The 16,227-nt window shown below is 37.0% G+C and overlaps 1 protein-coding gene across 5 annotated transcripts in view; it reads left to right on the top strand.

Moving 5' to 3' along the window:
* Positions 1–216: 216 nt before the first annotated feature.
* Positions 217–16,227, top strand: part of LOC125915988 (zinc finger protein 461) — a 31,632-nt gene continuing 15,621 nt past the window's right edge. Inside the window, exons 1-4 of one of the 5 annotated variants that reach the window (XM_049622131.1) lie at positions 217–306; positions 2,477–2,568; positions 9,811–9,910; positions 16,041–16,167. In XM_049622131.1, the coding sequence (XP_049478088.1) occupies positions 9,908–9,910; positions 16,041–16,167 (130 nt within the window). In that variant the 5' untranslated portion in view covers positions 217–306; positions 2,477–2,568; positions 9,811–9,907. Of the gene's footprint in view, positions 307–2,476; positions 2,569–9,810; positions 9,911–16,019; positions 16,168–16,227 lie in introns of all 5 variants that reach the window. The other 4 variants (XM_049622129.1, XM_049622132.1, XM_049622133.1 and 1 more) reach the window with 4 other exon arrangements.

Below are 16,227 nucleotides of genomic sequence, written 5' to 3'. Positions count from 1 at the left end.
GGTCCAGAATTCAGACCCCAAATTCGGGTCTGAGCCTTGGAAACGGGGAGGTTGTGACAGCACTCGAGGCCCGAACGAAGCTGTGCAGGTGCATCCCGAAGCCTGGAAGATTTACCTGGTTCAGTTCCGGGGGGTTTTCCCTTTCGGACTACGTTTCCCAGAAGACACTGTGGTCCAACGCTACTTCCGGTGGGAAAGTCGGCCGCCGAGGTCGGTGAGGCAGTGGTGTGTGCCGGGAGAGGCGTCCGGCCTCGCCTGGAATGCGAATCAGAATTTGGACTAGAACCTTTCCTGAGGATGCTGAAGGTAAGGAATCCTGGAGCTCGAGGGCTTGGTAAGAGGAGTGTCTGGAGTGTTAGGCCTCTTAAGTGTGGGAGCTGCCCTAGGGTGGATAGGTTGGGTTGTTGTGAGTGTGTGAAGGAAACTATAGAGTTTAAGTGTATAAGTAAATTTGGCTGTTTGTTGTGACAGCGACTGGATTCGGGATCGTGCTTTTGTGACAGTGTAATTGTCTGCACGACCATTTGTGTGAATGGGGTTTGTATGTGATTGTGACTGTGATTGCGGGTGGTTATTTGTGTAAGCCCCATATACTTGCATAAAAGAGAAAAGCACAGTTCCACAAATCAGTACACCCAGGCTCACCTAATCAGTCAGTTAGGGAGACATTCCAGTAGTCACTTGTAGATTCATACAACACAAGGCAAAATCACATTATCCAACCCACGTTTATCATCACACATCCTTGGACAAAGCCACAAGTATGGTAAAACAAAACAAAATAACCCCTCCCCAACCACAAACCGCCCTCATACCCACTTAGCCCTTATCCCCAACAATTATCTGAAGAACTCATACACATCACCAAGTATCATAGAAATATAGTTACCATGGCCACAGACAATGTCTACTCCACATCACCTCAAGGTCACACAATTTTTAAGCTTCAAGAAAGGCTTGGTTGGGGGCTCAGGCAGCAGAGTATGCAACTCTTGATCTCTGGGTTGTCAGTTCCAGCCCCACGTTGGGTGTGGAGATTATTTGGGAAAGGCCTGGTGTCTCCTAGTTCTTCTCCACTCTCTACCTCACTACTTCTGCCATTCACCTTAAAAACACCTAGAGTAGGAGGAAAGAATGGCACTATTGCACATCCAAAATCAGTGTCTAAGATTATTTATTATGTACTGTTTCTTATCTGAAATGTTCATATTAACTTAAAAATTTTTTTATTATATTACTTCATTTAAACTAAAGTTGTCTGTAATTCTTCAACCACTCTGAACACCTTATTACAAATGCTTTCACCTTCCTTACATGCATACATATATGCATATATATATTTGTGCATATATGTATGTATTTTCCCGCCAAAGATTAGACTACAATACACATTGTTTTGTAATTCTTTATTATAGGATATTTAGGTTTTTTTGTCTGTACTCAGGAATAAATTTCAGAAGATTTTCCAGGATGCTTCCAGGTGTGATTTTTTTTTTTAAGGGGTTTTTTTTTTTAAGTTTATTTTGAGAGAGTGGGTGGGGGGGAGGTGGGGGAGAGAAAGAATCTCAAGCAGGCTCCTCACAGGCAGCAGGGAACCCAGTGCAGGGCTGGAGCTCATGAACCCATGATATCATGACCTGAGCTGAAACCAAGAGTGGGACGCTTAACTGACTAAGCCACTCAGGTGCCCCCAGGTGTGATTTTTTAATTTCACCAGTACTTCAAACTGAAGTCTCAAGTATTTATTTTGTTCTGGAAATTTTTGTTCTATTTATTTTTTCTTTTCCATCTGTGTACCATCAGTCTCTATTTTTGAAATTCTTGTGAGACATTTGTTGGAACATTAAAAAAAACTTTTTTTAATATTTATTTTTGAGAGAGAGAGCGTGAGTGGAGGAAGGGCAAAGAGAGAGGGAGACCCAGAATCTGAAGCAGTCTCCAGGCTCTGAGCTGTCAGCACATAGCCCGACGTGGGGCTCGAACTCACAAACTGTGAGATCATGACCTGAGCCAAAGTTGGGCGCTTAACTGACTGAGCCACCCAGGCACCCCTCGTTGGATCGTTTAGAGCCAAGTGATCATTGGATCATTTTCTATCCCTGATCTTTTTGTAATGTCTATTTCCTTTATCTTTTCCCTTTTATTTCAGTGAAGATCTTGTCAGGATAAGTCTGAACATGTTGGTTGGGTCCATTTTATCATAGGGTTTGGACACTGGTCTGCCTCTCTAAATCTTTCTTGCTAAAAAACCTGGCTCCAGTCTTTCTTGAATCCATCCTGTTATACCTGGCTTCCCTCCTTGTTTTGAGTAAGGTTGGGATTTGTCCAATTTCTCTCTAACAGTTTATGTATGTGTGTATGGGGACTGGGCATAGTAGACATGTAGGGGGAAGAAAAATGTCACTCTACATTAGCACTTTGGGCGCTAAGAGGCAAGACCATCTGATGTCTTTTGTTTTAAACCCCTTTCATCCAGCAATACTTTCTTTGGACTGTGAGTTTCTTCTAAAGTGGAACTAAGAAGAGGACTAATAAATACATTGAATTCTAAAAAAAGCCATGGCCCATGTAAGTTGGTGGGTTTTTTTGTTCCTAATTGATACAGTCTTTTTTTTTTTTATATAGTCATAGGAGTATTAGCATTCTTTATCCTGATATTGTTGGCCAATTGATTATCATACAATAACTGACTAGTGAGTAAGTGTTGGTTTCAAAAATTCAAAGTCTTCCTTTTTTGCTCCTCTTCTTTCTAACCAGTGTTCTTATACTCATTCAGTAAGTCATTTTTCATTTCCCATATGCTCAGCCTTCTGCCAAGGGAAGGAGAGAACAAAAATAGTATTCTTTTGAGGGAAATATGTTTCTCTTGTCAGAAATGTTTCTCTTGTTTGATGAGGTGATTTAATAATTATTTATTGAGTACCTGCTATGTGACAGGCACTCTTCTAGGTAACTATGAATAAATCAGTGGAGGGGGGGGGGGCAGGGGAAAAAGACACCTACAAATTGTCCCTTATGAAACTTAACTTGTAGTGAGAGAGAGAAAAATAACTAATTTATATAACACCAGACTTAAGATTTAAGGCACACAGGCGCGCGCGCACACACACACACACACACACACACACACAGTGTGTATATGTAAAGAGCAAAATAATTACAAGATAAAACAAAGACCAAAAAACAAATATATGTCCTATCAGTAAATATACATGATTTTTAACTCACCTATTAAAAGAAAAAGGCCTTTAGATTGAGTCTCAAAAACTCAACTCTCTGCATTAGACACTTAAGTGATTCAGAAAATTTAATGAAAGGATGGATAAAGTATACCAGACAAATGGAAACCAAAAACAGACAAAAATTCAGGCTATATCCCACCATTAAACATGGCAAAGAAGGGCACTATGTAATTCTAAGGTATACATTTCAAAATGAAGACAAAATAGTTATAAATGCACATGTATCAAATAGTATACCATCAAATTTCCTTGAGCAAATAGGAAAGCAGATAGTAGAAGAAAGTGATAGAGGATACTAATTAACCCTTTCAGTCAAAGTCAGGCCAAGTGAACACATTTTGTAAGGATGAAATACTCCATCAAACCTACCTTTTTGATATATATTCAATTCTGTATCCTAGTAATGATGAATATACATTCTTTTCAAGTCTCCATAGACCATTCAGAAAAAATGATAAAATATTAGGCCACACTGAAGTCCAAATAAGTAGAAATGATAAACCATGTTCTCTGAACACAAATGCAGCTAAGATAACAACAAAATCAGAAAAATAAAGTTACTCTTAGCAACAATTTGTAAAATCCATCTCAATAACTCCTGGATCAAAGAAGAAATATAATCTAAAAGCAAAGGATTTCTAGTACTCAATGATAGTACTATATTTTGGAACCCATGGGATTTAGTTTAAGTAAGACTCTAAGGGAAGAGTTACAGCTTTAAGTCCTTCTAACAAAAATAATGAAAATATTTAAGTTGAAAGGAAGTAGTAGGACATATGGAGGGGATTTATAAAAATAAAAATTATATGTGTTAGAAAACAGGAAAAACATCATTAATAAGATAATATGACAAATCTCAAATTAGGAAAGAAAAAGAAAGCACAATATAAAAATTTTAAAGGGAAAATCCACAGAAGTGAAGGGTCTTGAAAAAATACTTTATTGGATTATTTGCAAATGCATCCATGTATATACTATTTTCAGCTACTCTCACTTCTTGAGATCTGAATTTCTGTTTGATAGAATTTCTTTTTGTTTTTAATTTTAAATTTTATTATTATTTTTTTAACATACATTCATTTTTTGAGAGACAGAGACAGTGCAAGCCAAAGAGGGACAGAGAGAGGGAGACAAAGAAATCGAAACAGTGAGAGAGCTGTCAGCACAGAACCTGATGTGGGGCTCAAACCCACAAGCTGTAAGATCATGACCTGAGCCAAAGTCGGGTGCTTAACCGACTAAGCCACCCAGGTGCTCCTATATCATTTCTTTTTAGCTGGAAGATCTTCCTTCAGCATTTCCTATAGTTTGTGTTTTCTGATGATAAATACTCTCAACGTCCTTTATATGAAAATGTCTTTATTCTACGTTAATTTATAAAATAAGTCAAGAAATGCATCCTCTTCTGTTTCCTGAAGAATTTTTTGAATTGTGTTATTTCTTCCTTAATTGTCTGATAGACTTCAACAACAAATGCACCTGTGGTAGGCAGAATAATGACCCCCAGTATTATCTACATGCTAATCCTGGAACCTGTGAATATGGTACCTTATCTGGCAAAAGGGAATTTGCAGATGTGATTAAATTAATGATTTTGAGATGGGGACATTATTTTGGATTATCTGAAGAATCAGGGTCAGAGGGAGATGTGAGAATGGAATATGCATACTCCTGGCTTTGAAGATGGAGGAAGGGGTCCATGACCTACCTAAGTGGCCTCCAGAAACTTGGCAAGGCAAGGAAAAGGCAAGGAAATAGACTCTTTCCTAGAGTCATCAGAAAGGTACACAGCCCTGCTGGCACCTTGAGTTAGTCTACAGAAACCCTTGCTGGACCTTTAACATACAGACTGTAAGATGATAAATGTGTTGTTTTAAGCTACTGTATTTGTCGTAGCAGCAGTAGAAAGCAAACACAATGGAGTTTTCTTCATGGAGAGACTTTAATTTCTTTAATTGACAGGGCTTTTGGGGATTTTATTTCTTCTTGAATCAAGTTAGTAATTTATCTTGTCAGGAATTAGTTTATTTCCATTTTGATGTCAAATTTATTAGCATAAAGCTGTTTATAATATTCTCTTATTATCCTTTTAATGCCTGTCAGATATTGATAATTCATGTCTATTTTTCTTGATCAATATACAAGCAATTTATCAATTTTATTGATCTTTTCAAAGAACTAGCTTTTAGTTTTACTGATTTTTCTCTCCAGTTTACCATTGGTTAGATTGCTATTTCATTGATTACTGATCTTATTCTTTCCTTCTTTCTGCATACTTTGTGCTTAATTTTCTCTTCTTTTCTGAGTTCATAATTCTGTTTTTTCTTTTAGCGATGGGCCACTTAGAAGAGTCTTCTTTAACTTCCAAATTTTGGGGGACTTTTTAGATCTTTCTGAATTCTGAATTCAGGTCTTTCTGAATTTCTTTTTTAATTCACTTAATTCATGATTTACTTCTGTTGTGGTCAGAGAACATACTCTAGAACGTTGATCCTTTTAAATTTATTGAAACTTGTTTTATGGTCCAAAATGTGTACTGTCTTGGTCAATGCTCAATGTGCATTTGAGAAAAAAAAGGGGTGTTATACTATTGTTAGCGTGTTTATCAATGAAATCAAGTGGTTTGTAGTGGTGATCAAGTGTTCTATGTTTCTAATCTTTTGGTCCCTTGGTCTATCAATTACTGAGAGAGGACTGCTAAAATCTACAAATAAAGCTGCAGATTTATCTGTTACAGTTCTGTCAGTTTTGCTTTATGTGTTTTGAAATTCTGTTAGGTGCGTGCATATTTAGGATTGCCATGTCCTCTTTTTTTTTGTTTGTATTTTATTTATTAAAAAATTTTTTTTAATGTTTATTTTATTTTTGAGAGAGAGAGAGAGAGAGAGACAGAGTGTGACTGGGGGAAGGGCAGAGAGAGGAGACACAGAATCTGAAGCAGGCTTCAGGCTCTGAGGTGTCAGCACAAAGCCTAATGCAGGGCTCAATCTCACGAACTGTGAGATCATGACCTGAGCCGAAGTCAGCACTTAACCGACTGAGCCACCGAGGTGCCCCTGTTTATTTATTTATTTTTAAGTGATCTCTACACCCAACATGGGGCTCAAACTCACAACCCTGAGATATGAGTTGCATGTTCTTCCAACTGAACCAGCCAAGTGCCCCAAGATTTCTAAGTCCTCTTGATGAACTGACCCCTTTATTATGAAATGTTCCTTTTGGTAATACTCTTTTTCTTGCATTCTGTTCTCTTTATTAATATAACTGCTTCAGGTTTCTTTTATTGTTACATCGTGGCATATCTTTTCCCTATCCTTTTCATTTTAACTGATTTTAAGTGTATCTCATATAACAGCACATAGTGCAGTTCTACTTTTTTATTTAGTCTGATAATCTCTACCTTCAAGTATCTAGACTAGGGGTTGGCAATCTGTGGCATGCTGGCCTAGTCCAGCCTACAGCCTCAATCTATGCAGGATTCTGCATTTCTGAAGGGTTATAAATAAATAAAGAAGAATATGTGGTGGGGACTATATGTGACTCATAGAGCCTAAAATATTTACTAAGTGAGCCTTTTCAGAAAAAGTTTGCTGACCTCTCCATGGACTGTTTAAATTCAACGTAATTATTAAGTTTTAATTTATTTTCTTGTCATCTGTTCTTCCTCCCCCCCCCCCATTTTCCTGCCTTCTCTTGGACACATGTTATATTTTTTAGTATTTCATGTATTTCCACTATTTTTTTAGTATTTTATTTATCTCCATTATAGGATTATTAGCTATACTATTTTTACTCTTTTATTGTTTTAGGGACTGTTCTAAGGTTTCTAATATGCTTTTATTTTAATTTTTTACGTTTACTTATTTATTTTGAGAGAGAGAGAGAAAGCAAGCACAAGTGGGGAAGGGGCAGAGAGAGAATCCCAACTAGACTCTGTGCTGTCAGCATAGAGCCAACTGCAGGGCTCGATCTCATGAACTATGAAATCTGACCTAAGTGGAAATCAAGAGTCAGATGCTTAACCAACTGAGCCACCCAGGCAGCTTCCAATATGCTCTTAAAAATAGATAATTATAGTCTTCTAGTATTTAAAAAGAAAAAAAAATTTTTTTTTACATTTGTTTTTGAGAGAGAGAGACAGGGCGCGAGTAGGGGAGGGGCAGAGAGAGAGAAACAGAATCTGAAGCAGGCTCCAGGCTCTGAGCTGTCAGCATAAAGCCCGACGTGGGGCTGGAACTCACGAACCATGAAATCATGACCTGAGCTGAAGTCGGACGCCTAATCAACTGAGCCACCCAGGTGCCCCACAGTCTTCTAATTATTTTATACAACTTCACAAATAATGCAGAAATCTTATAGCTAGATACTTCCATTTTCCCCTCACACTTTTTTTCTGTTGTCATATATTTTATTTATAAATACATAAAACCACAGTGCTTTTCTTTCTTCAATTATCTTTTGAAGAAATTCTGAAATTAAAATGATATCTTTTCTATTTACCCCCCGATTTACCGTTTCTGGTACTCTTCATTCCTCTGTGTATAGAAGGTTTTACCTAATGTCAATTTTTGTCCCCCTGAAGAACTTGCTTTAACATTTTTAATAACACAGGTCTTCTGTGCTACAAACCTCTCAGCTTTCATTTCTCTCAAAAAACAAACCAGAATACACACACAAAACCCCAAGCTTTATTTCCCCATCAATTCTGAAAGATTTCAGTTGGATATAGAATTAGGGGTTGACAGCTTTCTTTCAGCATTTTAACGATACTGTCTTGCCTCCATTGTTACTAGATTTTTTTTTTTTCATTTTCCTTGGTGTTCAGTGGGCTGTTTATAATGATCACAGGTATAGTATTCTTTGTGTGTTTTTTTTCAAACTTTTATTTAAGTAATCTCTACACCCAATGTGGAGCTCTAACTCGTGACCCTGAGATCGTGCTCTCTCAACTGAGCCAGCTAGGTGCCCCTAGTATTCTTTGTTTTTATGTTACTTGGGGTTCATTTAGCTTCTTGAATCTATGAGTTGCTTTTTTAAAAATGAAATTTGGGAGTGCCTGGGTGGCTCAGTTGGTTAGCTCAGGTCATGATCTCATGGTTTGTGAGTTCAAGCCCCACGTTAGGGTCTGTGCTGACAGCTCAGAGCCTGGAGCCTACTTCAGATTCTGTGTCTCCCTCTCTCTCTCGCTCTCTGCCCCTCCCCCACTTGTCCTCTCTCTCAAAAATAAATAAATAAATATTTAAAAAATGAAATTTGAAAATATTTTCCCAAATGTTTCTAAAGATTTTTTTAGCCTTGTTTTGCTCTTCTGAGTCTCCAGTTACACATATGTTGGATTGACAAGTGTCTCACGGAACATTATGGCTCTTTTCGCTTTTTAAATTTTTTTTCAGTCTTCTCTCTGGACTTTCAGTGAGTGATTCCTATGGACTTGTCTTGAAATTTACTGATCTTTTCTTCTATTGTGCTTAATCTGCTATAGATCCATCTAGTGAATTTTTATTTCTCAATTTCAGGATTTGCCTTTGGTTCTTTTTAAAAGTACCTAAAGTTCTCAAATCTTTGCTAACTAATTTCAACATCTGAATCATTTATTTGTGTTTCTATTAGGTGATTTTCTTTTGAGTATGGGTCACATTTTCTTTTTTGTATTTCTAGTAAATATTTTACTAGTAATCTAATGATTAAAAAAATTCTTTTTAATGTTTATTTTGAAGGAGAGAGAGAGAGACACACACATAGTGGGGGAGGGGCAGAGAGAGAGGAAGACACAGAATCTGAAGCAGGCTCAAGGTTCTGAGCTGTCAACACAGAGCCTGATGCAGGGCTGGAACCCAAGGACCACGAAATCATGACCTGAGCCGAAGTTGGGCACTCAACTGACTGAGCCACCCATGCGCCCCACACCCCTAATGATTTTTGATTGTGTACTCGACATTGTATATTATATATTGTTGGCTGTGATTCTGAATCTTGTTAATCCCTTATTAGAGAAGAAATAAGTTCTACTAGATAATTTATATAATTATACATAATGTAAAGCATGATACTTAAAACACCATGGTACTGATTTATAAATAGATCAAAAGAATGGAATAGAAAAATCTAGAAATGTACCTGCAAATGGTAATTTAATATGGATAAAAGTGACATCTCAAAACAGTAGGCTAATGATGGACTTTTTTATTAAGATATAATTGGCCGGTCATGTTAGTTTTGGGTGCACGATATAGTTCAGTATATGTATATGTTATGTATATGTTACAAAGTGATCACCATAGTGAGTCTAGTTAATATTCATTACCACACATACTTACAAGTTTTTTTCTTGTGATGAGAACTTTTCAGATCTAGTCATTTAGCAACTTTCAAATATACAATAGAGTATTTATAACCATAGTCACCATGTTGTACATTATATCTCCCAAGGGTTTATTAATTTTATCACTGGAAGTTTATAACCTTTTGACCACCTTCTTCCATTTTGCCCACCCATCTCCCTGTGCCTCTGACAGCCACCAGTCTGTTCTCTGTACCTATGAGTTTGATTTTTGTTTTCTGTTTTTAGATTTCACACATAAATGAGATCATGTGGTATTTGTCTTTCTCTGTCTGACTTACTTCACCTAGTATAATGCCATCAAGGTCCATCCAAGTTGTTGGAAATGGTAAGATTTCCTTGTTTTGTTTAATGGCTGAATAATAGTTGTGTGTGAGTGTGTCTGTATCACATTTTCCGTATCCATTCATCCTTTGGTGGACATTTAGGTTGTTTTATTGTGTTGCCTATTATAAATAATGCTGCAGTGAACATGGAAGTCCCAGTATTTTTTCAAGTAGATATTTTCATTTCCTTTAGATAATTACCCAGAAGTGGAATTGCTGGATCATATGGTAGTTCTATTTTCAATTTTTTTGAGGAATCTTCATATTGTTTTCCATAGTAGGTTCATCAGTTTACATTTCTCACCAACAGTGCACAAGGGTTCCCTTTTCTCCACATCCTTGCCAATGCTTGTTATGTATTGTCTTTTTGATAATAGCCATTCTAATATGTACAAGGAGATATCTCATTGTGGTTTTGATTTGCATTTCCCTGATAATCAGTGATTTTAAACACCTTTTCATGTAACTGTTGGCTGTTTTTATGTCTTCCTTGGAAAAATGTCTTTTCAGATTCTCTTCCCATTTGTATTTTTTAATTTTTTTTTTAAATATAATTTATTGTTGGGGCGCCTGAATGGCTCAGTCAGTTGGGCATCTGACTTCAGCTCAGGTCATGATCTGGTTCATGAGTTTGAGCCCCCCATCGGGCTCTGTGCTGACAGCTCGGAGCCTGGAGCCTGCTTCAGATTCTGTGTCTCCCTTTCTCTCCGTTCCTCCCCTGCTCATGCTCTGTCTCTATCTGTCTCTCAAAAATAAATGTTTAAAAAAAATTAAAAATAAATATAATTTATTGTCAAATTGGCTAACATACAGTATGTACAGTGTGCTCTTGTTTTTTGGGGAAGATTCCCGTGATTCATCACTTACGTAACAACACCCAGTGCTCATCCCAACAAGTGCCCTCCTCAATGCCCATCACCCATTTTCCCCTCTCCCCCGTCCCCCATCAACCCTCTGTTTTTTGTATTTAAGAGTCTCTTATGGTTTGCCTACTTCCCTCTCTGTTTGTAACTATTTTTTTCCCCTTTCCTTCCCCCATGGTCTTCTGTTAAGTTTCTCAAGTTCCACATATGAGTGAAAACATATATCTTTCTTTCTCTGACTGACTTATTTTACTTAGTATAATACCCTCCAGTTCCATCCACATTGCCCCAAATAGCATGATTTCATTCTTTCTCATTGCCAAGTGGTATTCCATTCTATATATAACCCACATCTTCTTTATCTGTTCATCAGTGGATGGACATTTAGGCTCTTTCCATAATTTGGCTATTGTTGAAAGTGCTGTTATAAACATTGGGGTACATGTGCCCTGTGAGTCAGCATTCCTGTATCCTTTGGATAAATTCCTAGTAGTGCTATTGCTGGGTCATAGGGTAGTTCTATTTTTAATTTTTTGAGGAACCTCCACACTGCTTTCCAGAGCGGCTGCACCAGTTTACGTTCCCACCAATAGTGCAAGAGGGTTCCCGTTTCATAATATCCTTGCCAGTATCTATTGTTTCCTGAGTTGTTAATTTTAGACACTCTGACGGGTATAAGGTGGTATCTCAGTGTGGTTTTGATTTGTATTTCCCTGATGATGAGGGACTGAGCATCTTTTCATGTATCTGTTGGTCATCTGGATGTCTTCTTTGGAAAAGTGTCTATTCTTGTCTTCTGCCCATTTCTTCACTGGATTATTTGTTTTTTTGGGAGTTGAATTTGGTAAGTTATTTGTAGCTTTGGGATACTAACCCTTTATCTGATATGTCATTTGCAAATATCTTTTCCCATTCCATCAATTTCCTTTTAGTTTTGTTGATTCCTCTTCCCATTTTTAAATCAGATTATTTATTATTTGTTTTCTTCTGCTATTGAGTTGTAGGAGTCCTTTATATATTTTGAATATTAAATCCTTATCAGATACATGATTTACAAAAATTTTCTCCCTGTAAGTTGCCTTTTCCTTTTTTTGATGGTTTCCTTTGTTATAAAGAAGGTTTTTAGTTTGATATAGTCCCATTTGTTTATGTTTGCTTTTGTTGCCTTTGCTCTTCTGGCTCTTCTTCTGCTCTTGCTCTTCTTTGCCCTTCAAATCCAAAAAAATCATCACCAAGACCAGTGTCAAGTACCTTTACCTGTATGATTGCCTCTAGAAGTTTTATAGTTTCAGGTTCTACATTCAAGTCTTTAATCCATTTTGAGTTGATTTTTGTGTATGATATAAGAGTGCTACAGTTTCATTGTTATGCATATGGCTGTCCAGTTTTCCCATCACCATTTATTGAAGAGACTGTCCTTTTCTCACTATATATTCTTGGCTCCTTTGTCATAAATTAATTGACTGTATGTGGTATTTGGGTTCCCTGTTCTGTTTCATTGATCTATGTGTCTGTTTTTATGCCAATACCATACTATTTTGATTACGATAGCTTTGTAATGTAGTTGAAATTAGGACATGTGATGTCTCCAGCTTTGTTCCTTTTTCTCAAGATTGTTTTGGTTATTTGAGGTCTTTGGTGGTTCCGTGCAAATTTTAGGATTGTTTGTTGTATTTCTGTGAAAAATACCACTGGGATTTGAAGGATTACATTGAATCTGTAGATTCCTTTGAGTAGTGTGGACATTTTAACAATGTTAATTCTTCCATTTCCTTATGCATAGAATATCTTTTCAGATGTGTCTTCTTCACTTTTCTTTCATCAGCATCTTACAGTTTTCACGGTACAGTTCTTTTACCTCCTTGGTTAAAGATAGACTTGACGAATGGTATTGGATAGCTAGGTAGTCATGTTGGAAAATAATAAGCCCAGTCTTTATCTCATGTACCATATCGGATAAGCTCCAATTAAATTGAGTCATTTAAGTTTTTAAAATGCAATTATAACATTACCAGATTAAAACATGGGAGAATTCCTTCATAACTTTGATGTGAGGAAGAACTGCCTAACTAGGACTCAAAATTGTAGAAACTAAAAGAGAAAGTATTAACAAATTTGACTACATAAAAATAAAAAAACTTCTGTATGGCAAGAAACACTGGTAAGCAAAGTCAGAAGAGAAATTACAAAATTGGGAAAGTATTTACAATTCATGCACAGATGCTAAACTTATCTAATTTATAAACACTAAGAAATTTATTATTTTTTAATTTTTTTAACATTTATTTTTGAGAGAGAGTGCACACGAGTGAGGGAGGGGCAGAGAGAGAGACACACACACAGAATATAAAGCAGGCTCCAGGCTCTGAGCTGTCAGCATGGAGCCTGACAGGGAGCTCGAACTCACAAACCATGAGATCATGACCTGAGCTGAAGTCAGACGCTTAACCAACTGAGCCACCCAGACACCCCTATAAAGACTAAGAAATTTAAAAAAGAGACCAACAGCCCAGTAGGATAGAGTCAAAGTATATGAACAGAATTTTCACAGGAAAAGAAACATAAAAAGCCCTTAAAAAAATACTCAATAAATAATTCAAGAAATACCAATTAAAATTCTACTGACATACAATTTCTTTACCTTATTAAATGGATAAAAACAAAATATTTTGACAAAACACTTTGCTGGCTTTGCTGTGAGGAAACAGGTACTCTCATATATTGCTGGTATCTGAGAAAATCGTCCAGCCACTGTGGAGGGCAAATTTGATAGCATCTACCAAAATTACAAGTGCATTTTCCATTTTGACCTAGCAATCTGATTTCTGAGATTTTCTGTTACAGATATATCTGTGTATATACAAAATGACACATTTATAGAAGTATTCATTGCACTGTTGCTTCTTATAGCAAAAGATTAGAAACAACCAATTGTCCATTTATAGATGCCTGGTTAAATAAACTATGATAAATACAAAAAATGGGTGATATGTACCTATAGGAAAATAAGGAAACCATTAACCTTAGAATTCAAAAATCAAATACAGAACAATGTATATATTATAGTACATTACCTTTTGTGTAAAAGTGTGAAAAATAATACATACATATGTATTTATAATTGCTTAAAAACTTTGCAAAGACATACAAAAAAAAACTTATAAAATTGCTCATCTATAGCGGTTAGGAGGTGGGAGACAATGGAAAGGAAAGGGTTGGAAATAATACCTCTGAATGTTTATCTTTTTTGTTGTTGTTGTTCTGAACCATTTAAGAAAGGAAAATAAAATATAAAATGAAAACCTGTCATTAAGGTTGGTTATTTTCTCTAGTCATGTTTGGCTACATAGATACAGTGACAGAGTAAGAAGAGAGTTAGATTTATCTAGGATTCAGGCTTTGCTAAGCAAGTATGAAAAGGAAGTTCATCTTAGCAGTCATTATGAAGTTAGATGATTAGTTGAACATAGAATTTGAGTTGGGTAAGAAGAGAAGAGGTATGAGTGGGGAGTGACAATGTAAAGGTGACCAGAGATTGCACTCTAACAGCACAGAACCTGCTTGGAATTTCCTCTCCCTCTCTTTCTGCCCGTCCCCTGTTCATGCACGCATGTTGTCTCTCTCTTTCTCTCAAAAGAAATTAAATAATTAAAAAAAAAAAAAAGGTGGGGCGCCTAGCTAGGTGGCTCAGTCAATTAAGCGTCCGACTTTGGCACAGGTCGTGATCCCGTCATTGGTGAGTTTGAGCCCCACATTGGACTTTCTGCTGTCAGTGCAGAGCCTGCTTTGGATCCTCTGTCTCCCTCTCTCACTCTGCCCCTCCCCTGCTTTCTCTCCCTAAAATAAAATAAAACATTAAAAAATAATAATAAAGGTGACCAGAGAGAAGGACACTTGATATTTTGGAGATGTTGCAGTTACTAGGGTAGTGACCTGAAGAGTAAACTAGAGTGGAAGGCAAGATCATTGGAGAGGAGGTGAGAGAATTGGGAGGCCAGGTTAATAGTTGGAATACTTATATAGATATTTGAAATTACTGAGAATTAATATAGGAGTAGTATTGGAGATAGTGGCACTGAGCCAGGAGCTAAAAGTCCTAGGGGGGAAAAAGCCGGATGTCAGCTAATCACTATAATAAGTAGAAATAATGCATGTATAGTCTGATAAAATGGCGACGTTAGATTTTAGAGAAGGAGGGACAGTTGTTGGCACCAGCACTGAGGAGCAGAGAGGACAATGTGAGATTGAGAGCAGAGTGAGACTGTAGGAGAAAAACCAGCCACCCAGCTAAGATGTCCTCACCGGAAGTGCTGTTGTCAGGGGAAAATGGTTAATTGAATCACACATGAGAAATCTTCGAATTTTTCCACAATTTTTACTTTTTCAAATCTACATTATAGGAATTGGTGTAGGTTCTCACTGGATAGGGAGACATTTTTATATTCTAGCTTCAGAAGTCATTTCTGCTATACTTTAAGTTGAGTAAGTTAACTTGTTTTCTCAGGATCCGGTTCAAGGGCAGAGAACATAGTTCCTATACAAATGGTGTGGGGGCATGTCCAGATTACACTGAAGAAGAGCATATGGGATGGGAAATGTTGTTCTATCTATCCTTGGAAAGTACAAGCTATACTAGATACTTACTAAAGAATTTGCCTGAAAAGTAAAAAATGCTTATGATGTGATATCATAATAATGAAGAAAAATCTTCAAGTCCTTTTTCTCAAGATGGAGGTGTTCATGACACATCTGGAAAGATTAAAAAATTTCCAGCTATTTAACTTAGTTGGGAACCTCTACTTATTTTTTAAATTTCTAGATGACTAACAGTTTTCCACCCTGTGTAAGGGATGTGTCTGCAGAAATTGAATTTTTAAGAACCTGTAGGTACTCCACGTTAGTCCCACTAAACCCTTTTTTAGTTTATTTTTGAGAGAAAGAGCATGAGCAGGGGAGGGACAGAGAGGGGCGGGGCAGAGGATCCAAAGCGGTTCTGTGCTGACAGCAGAGAGCCCAATGAGGGGGCTTGAACACATGAACTGTGAGATCATGATGACCTGAGCTGAAGTTAGACGCTTGACCGACTAGAGCCCCCAGGTTCCCTGAATCCCTTTTTGACACATGTCACAAGCTTCCAACCTTTGCCTATATACTCACTATCCACTATATACACTACTCCTGTCTTGCATGTTTTCTTTTAGCACCTCTCCTTCCTTTTGAAAAATATTTCTTATAATTTCAAAAATAGTACTGTGATTTGTCATTTTAGGGGTTGGTGATGTTCAAAGATGTGGCTATAGATGTCTCTCAGGAGGAATGGGAATGCCTGAACCCTACGCAGAGGAGTTTGTACAAAGATGTGATGTTGGAGAACTATAGCAACTTGGTTTCACTGGGTAAAATTATCTGCCTCTTATAATTTAGAATGTGTTTCTTGGTTTCTTGTTTTCTGCTTT

The sequence above is a fragment of the Panthera uncia genome (genome assembly GCF_023721935.1).
Source record: "Panthera uncia isolate 11264 chromosome E2 unlocalized genomic scaffold, Puncia_PCG_1.0 HiC_scaffold_19, whole genome shotgun sequence".
Taxonomy (NCBI): domain Eukaryota; kingdom Metazoa; phylum Chordata; class Mammalia; order Carnivora; family Felidae; genus Panthera; species Panthera uncia.
The sequence above is the reverse complement of the archived record's forward strand: the minus strand, read 5'-3'. Positions and strand labels throughout refer to the sequence as shown.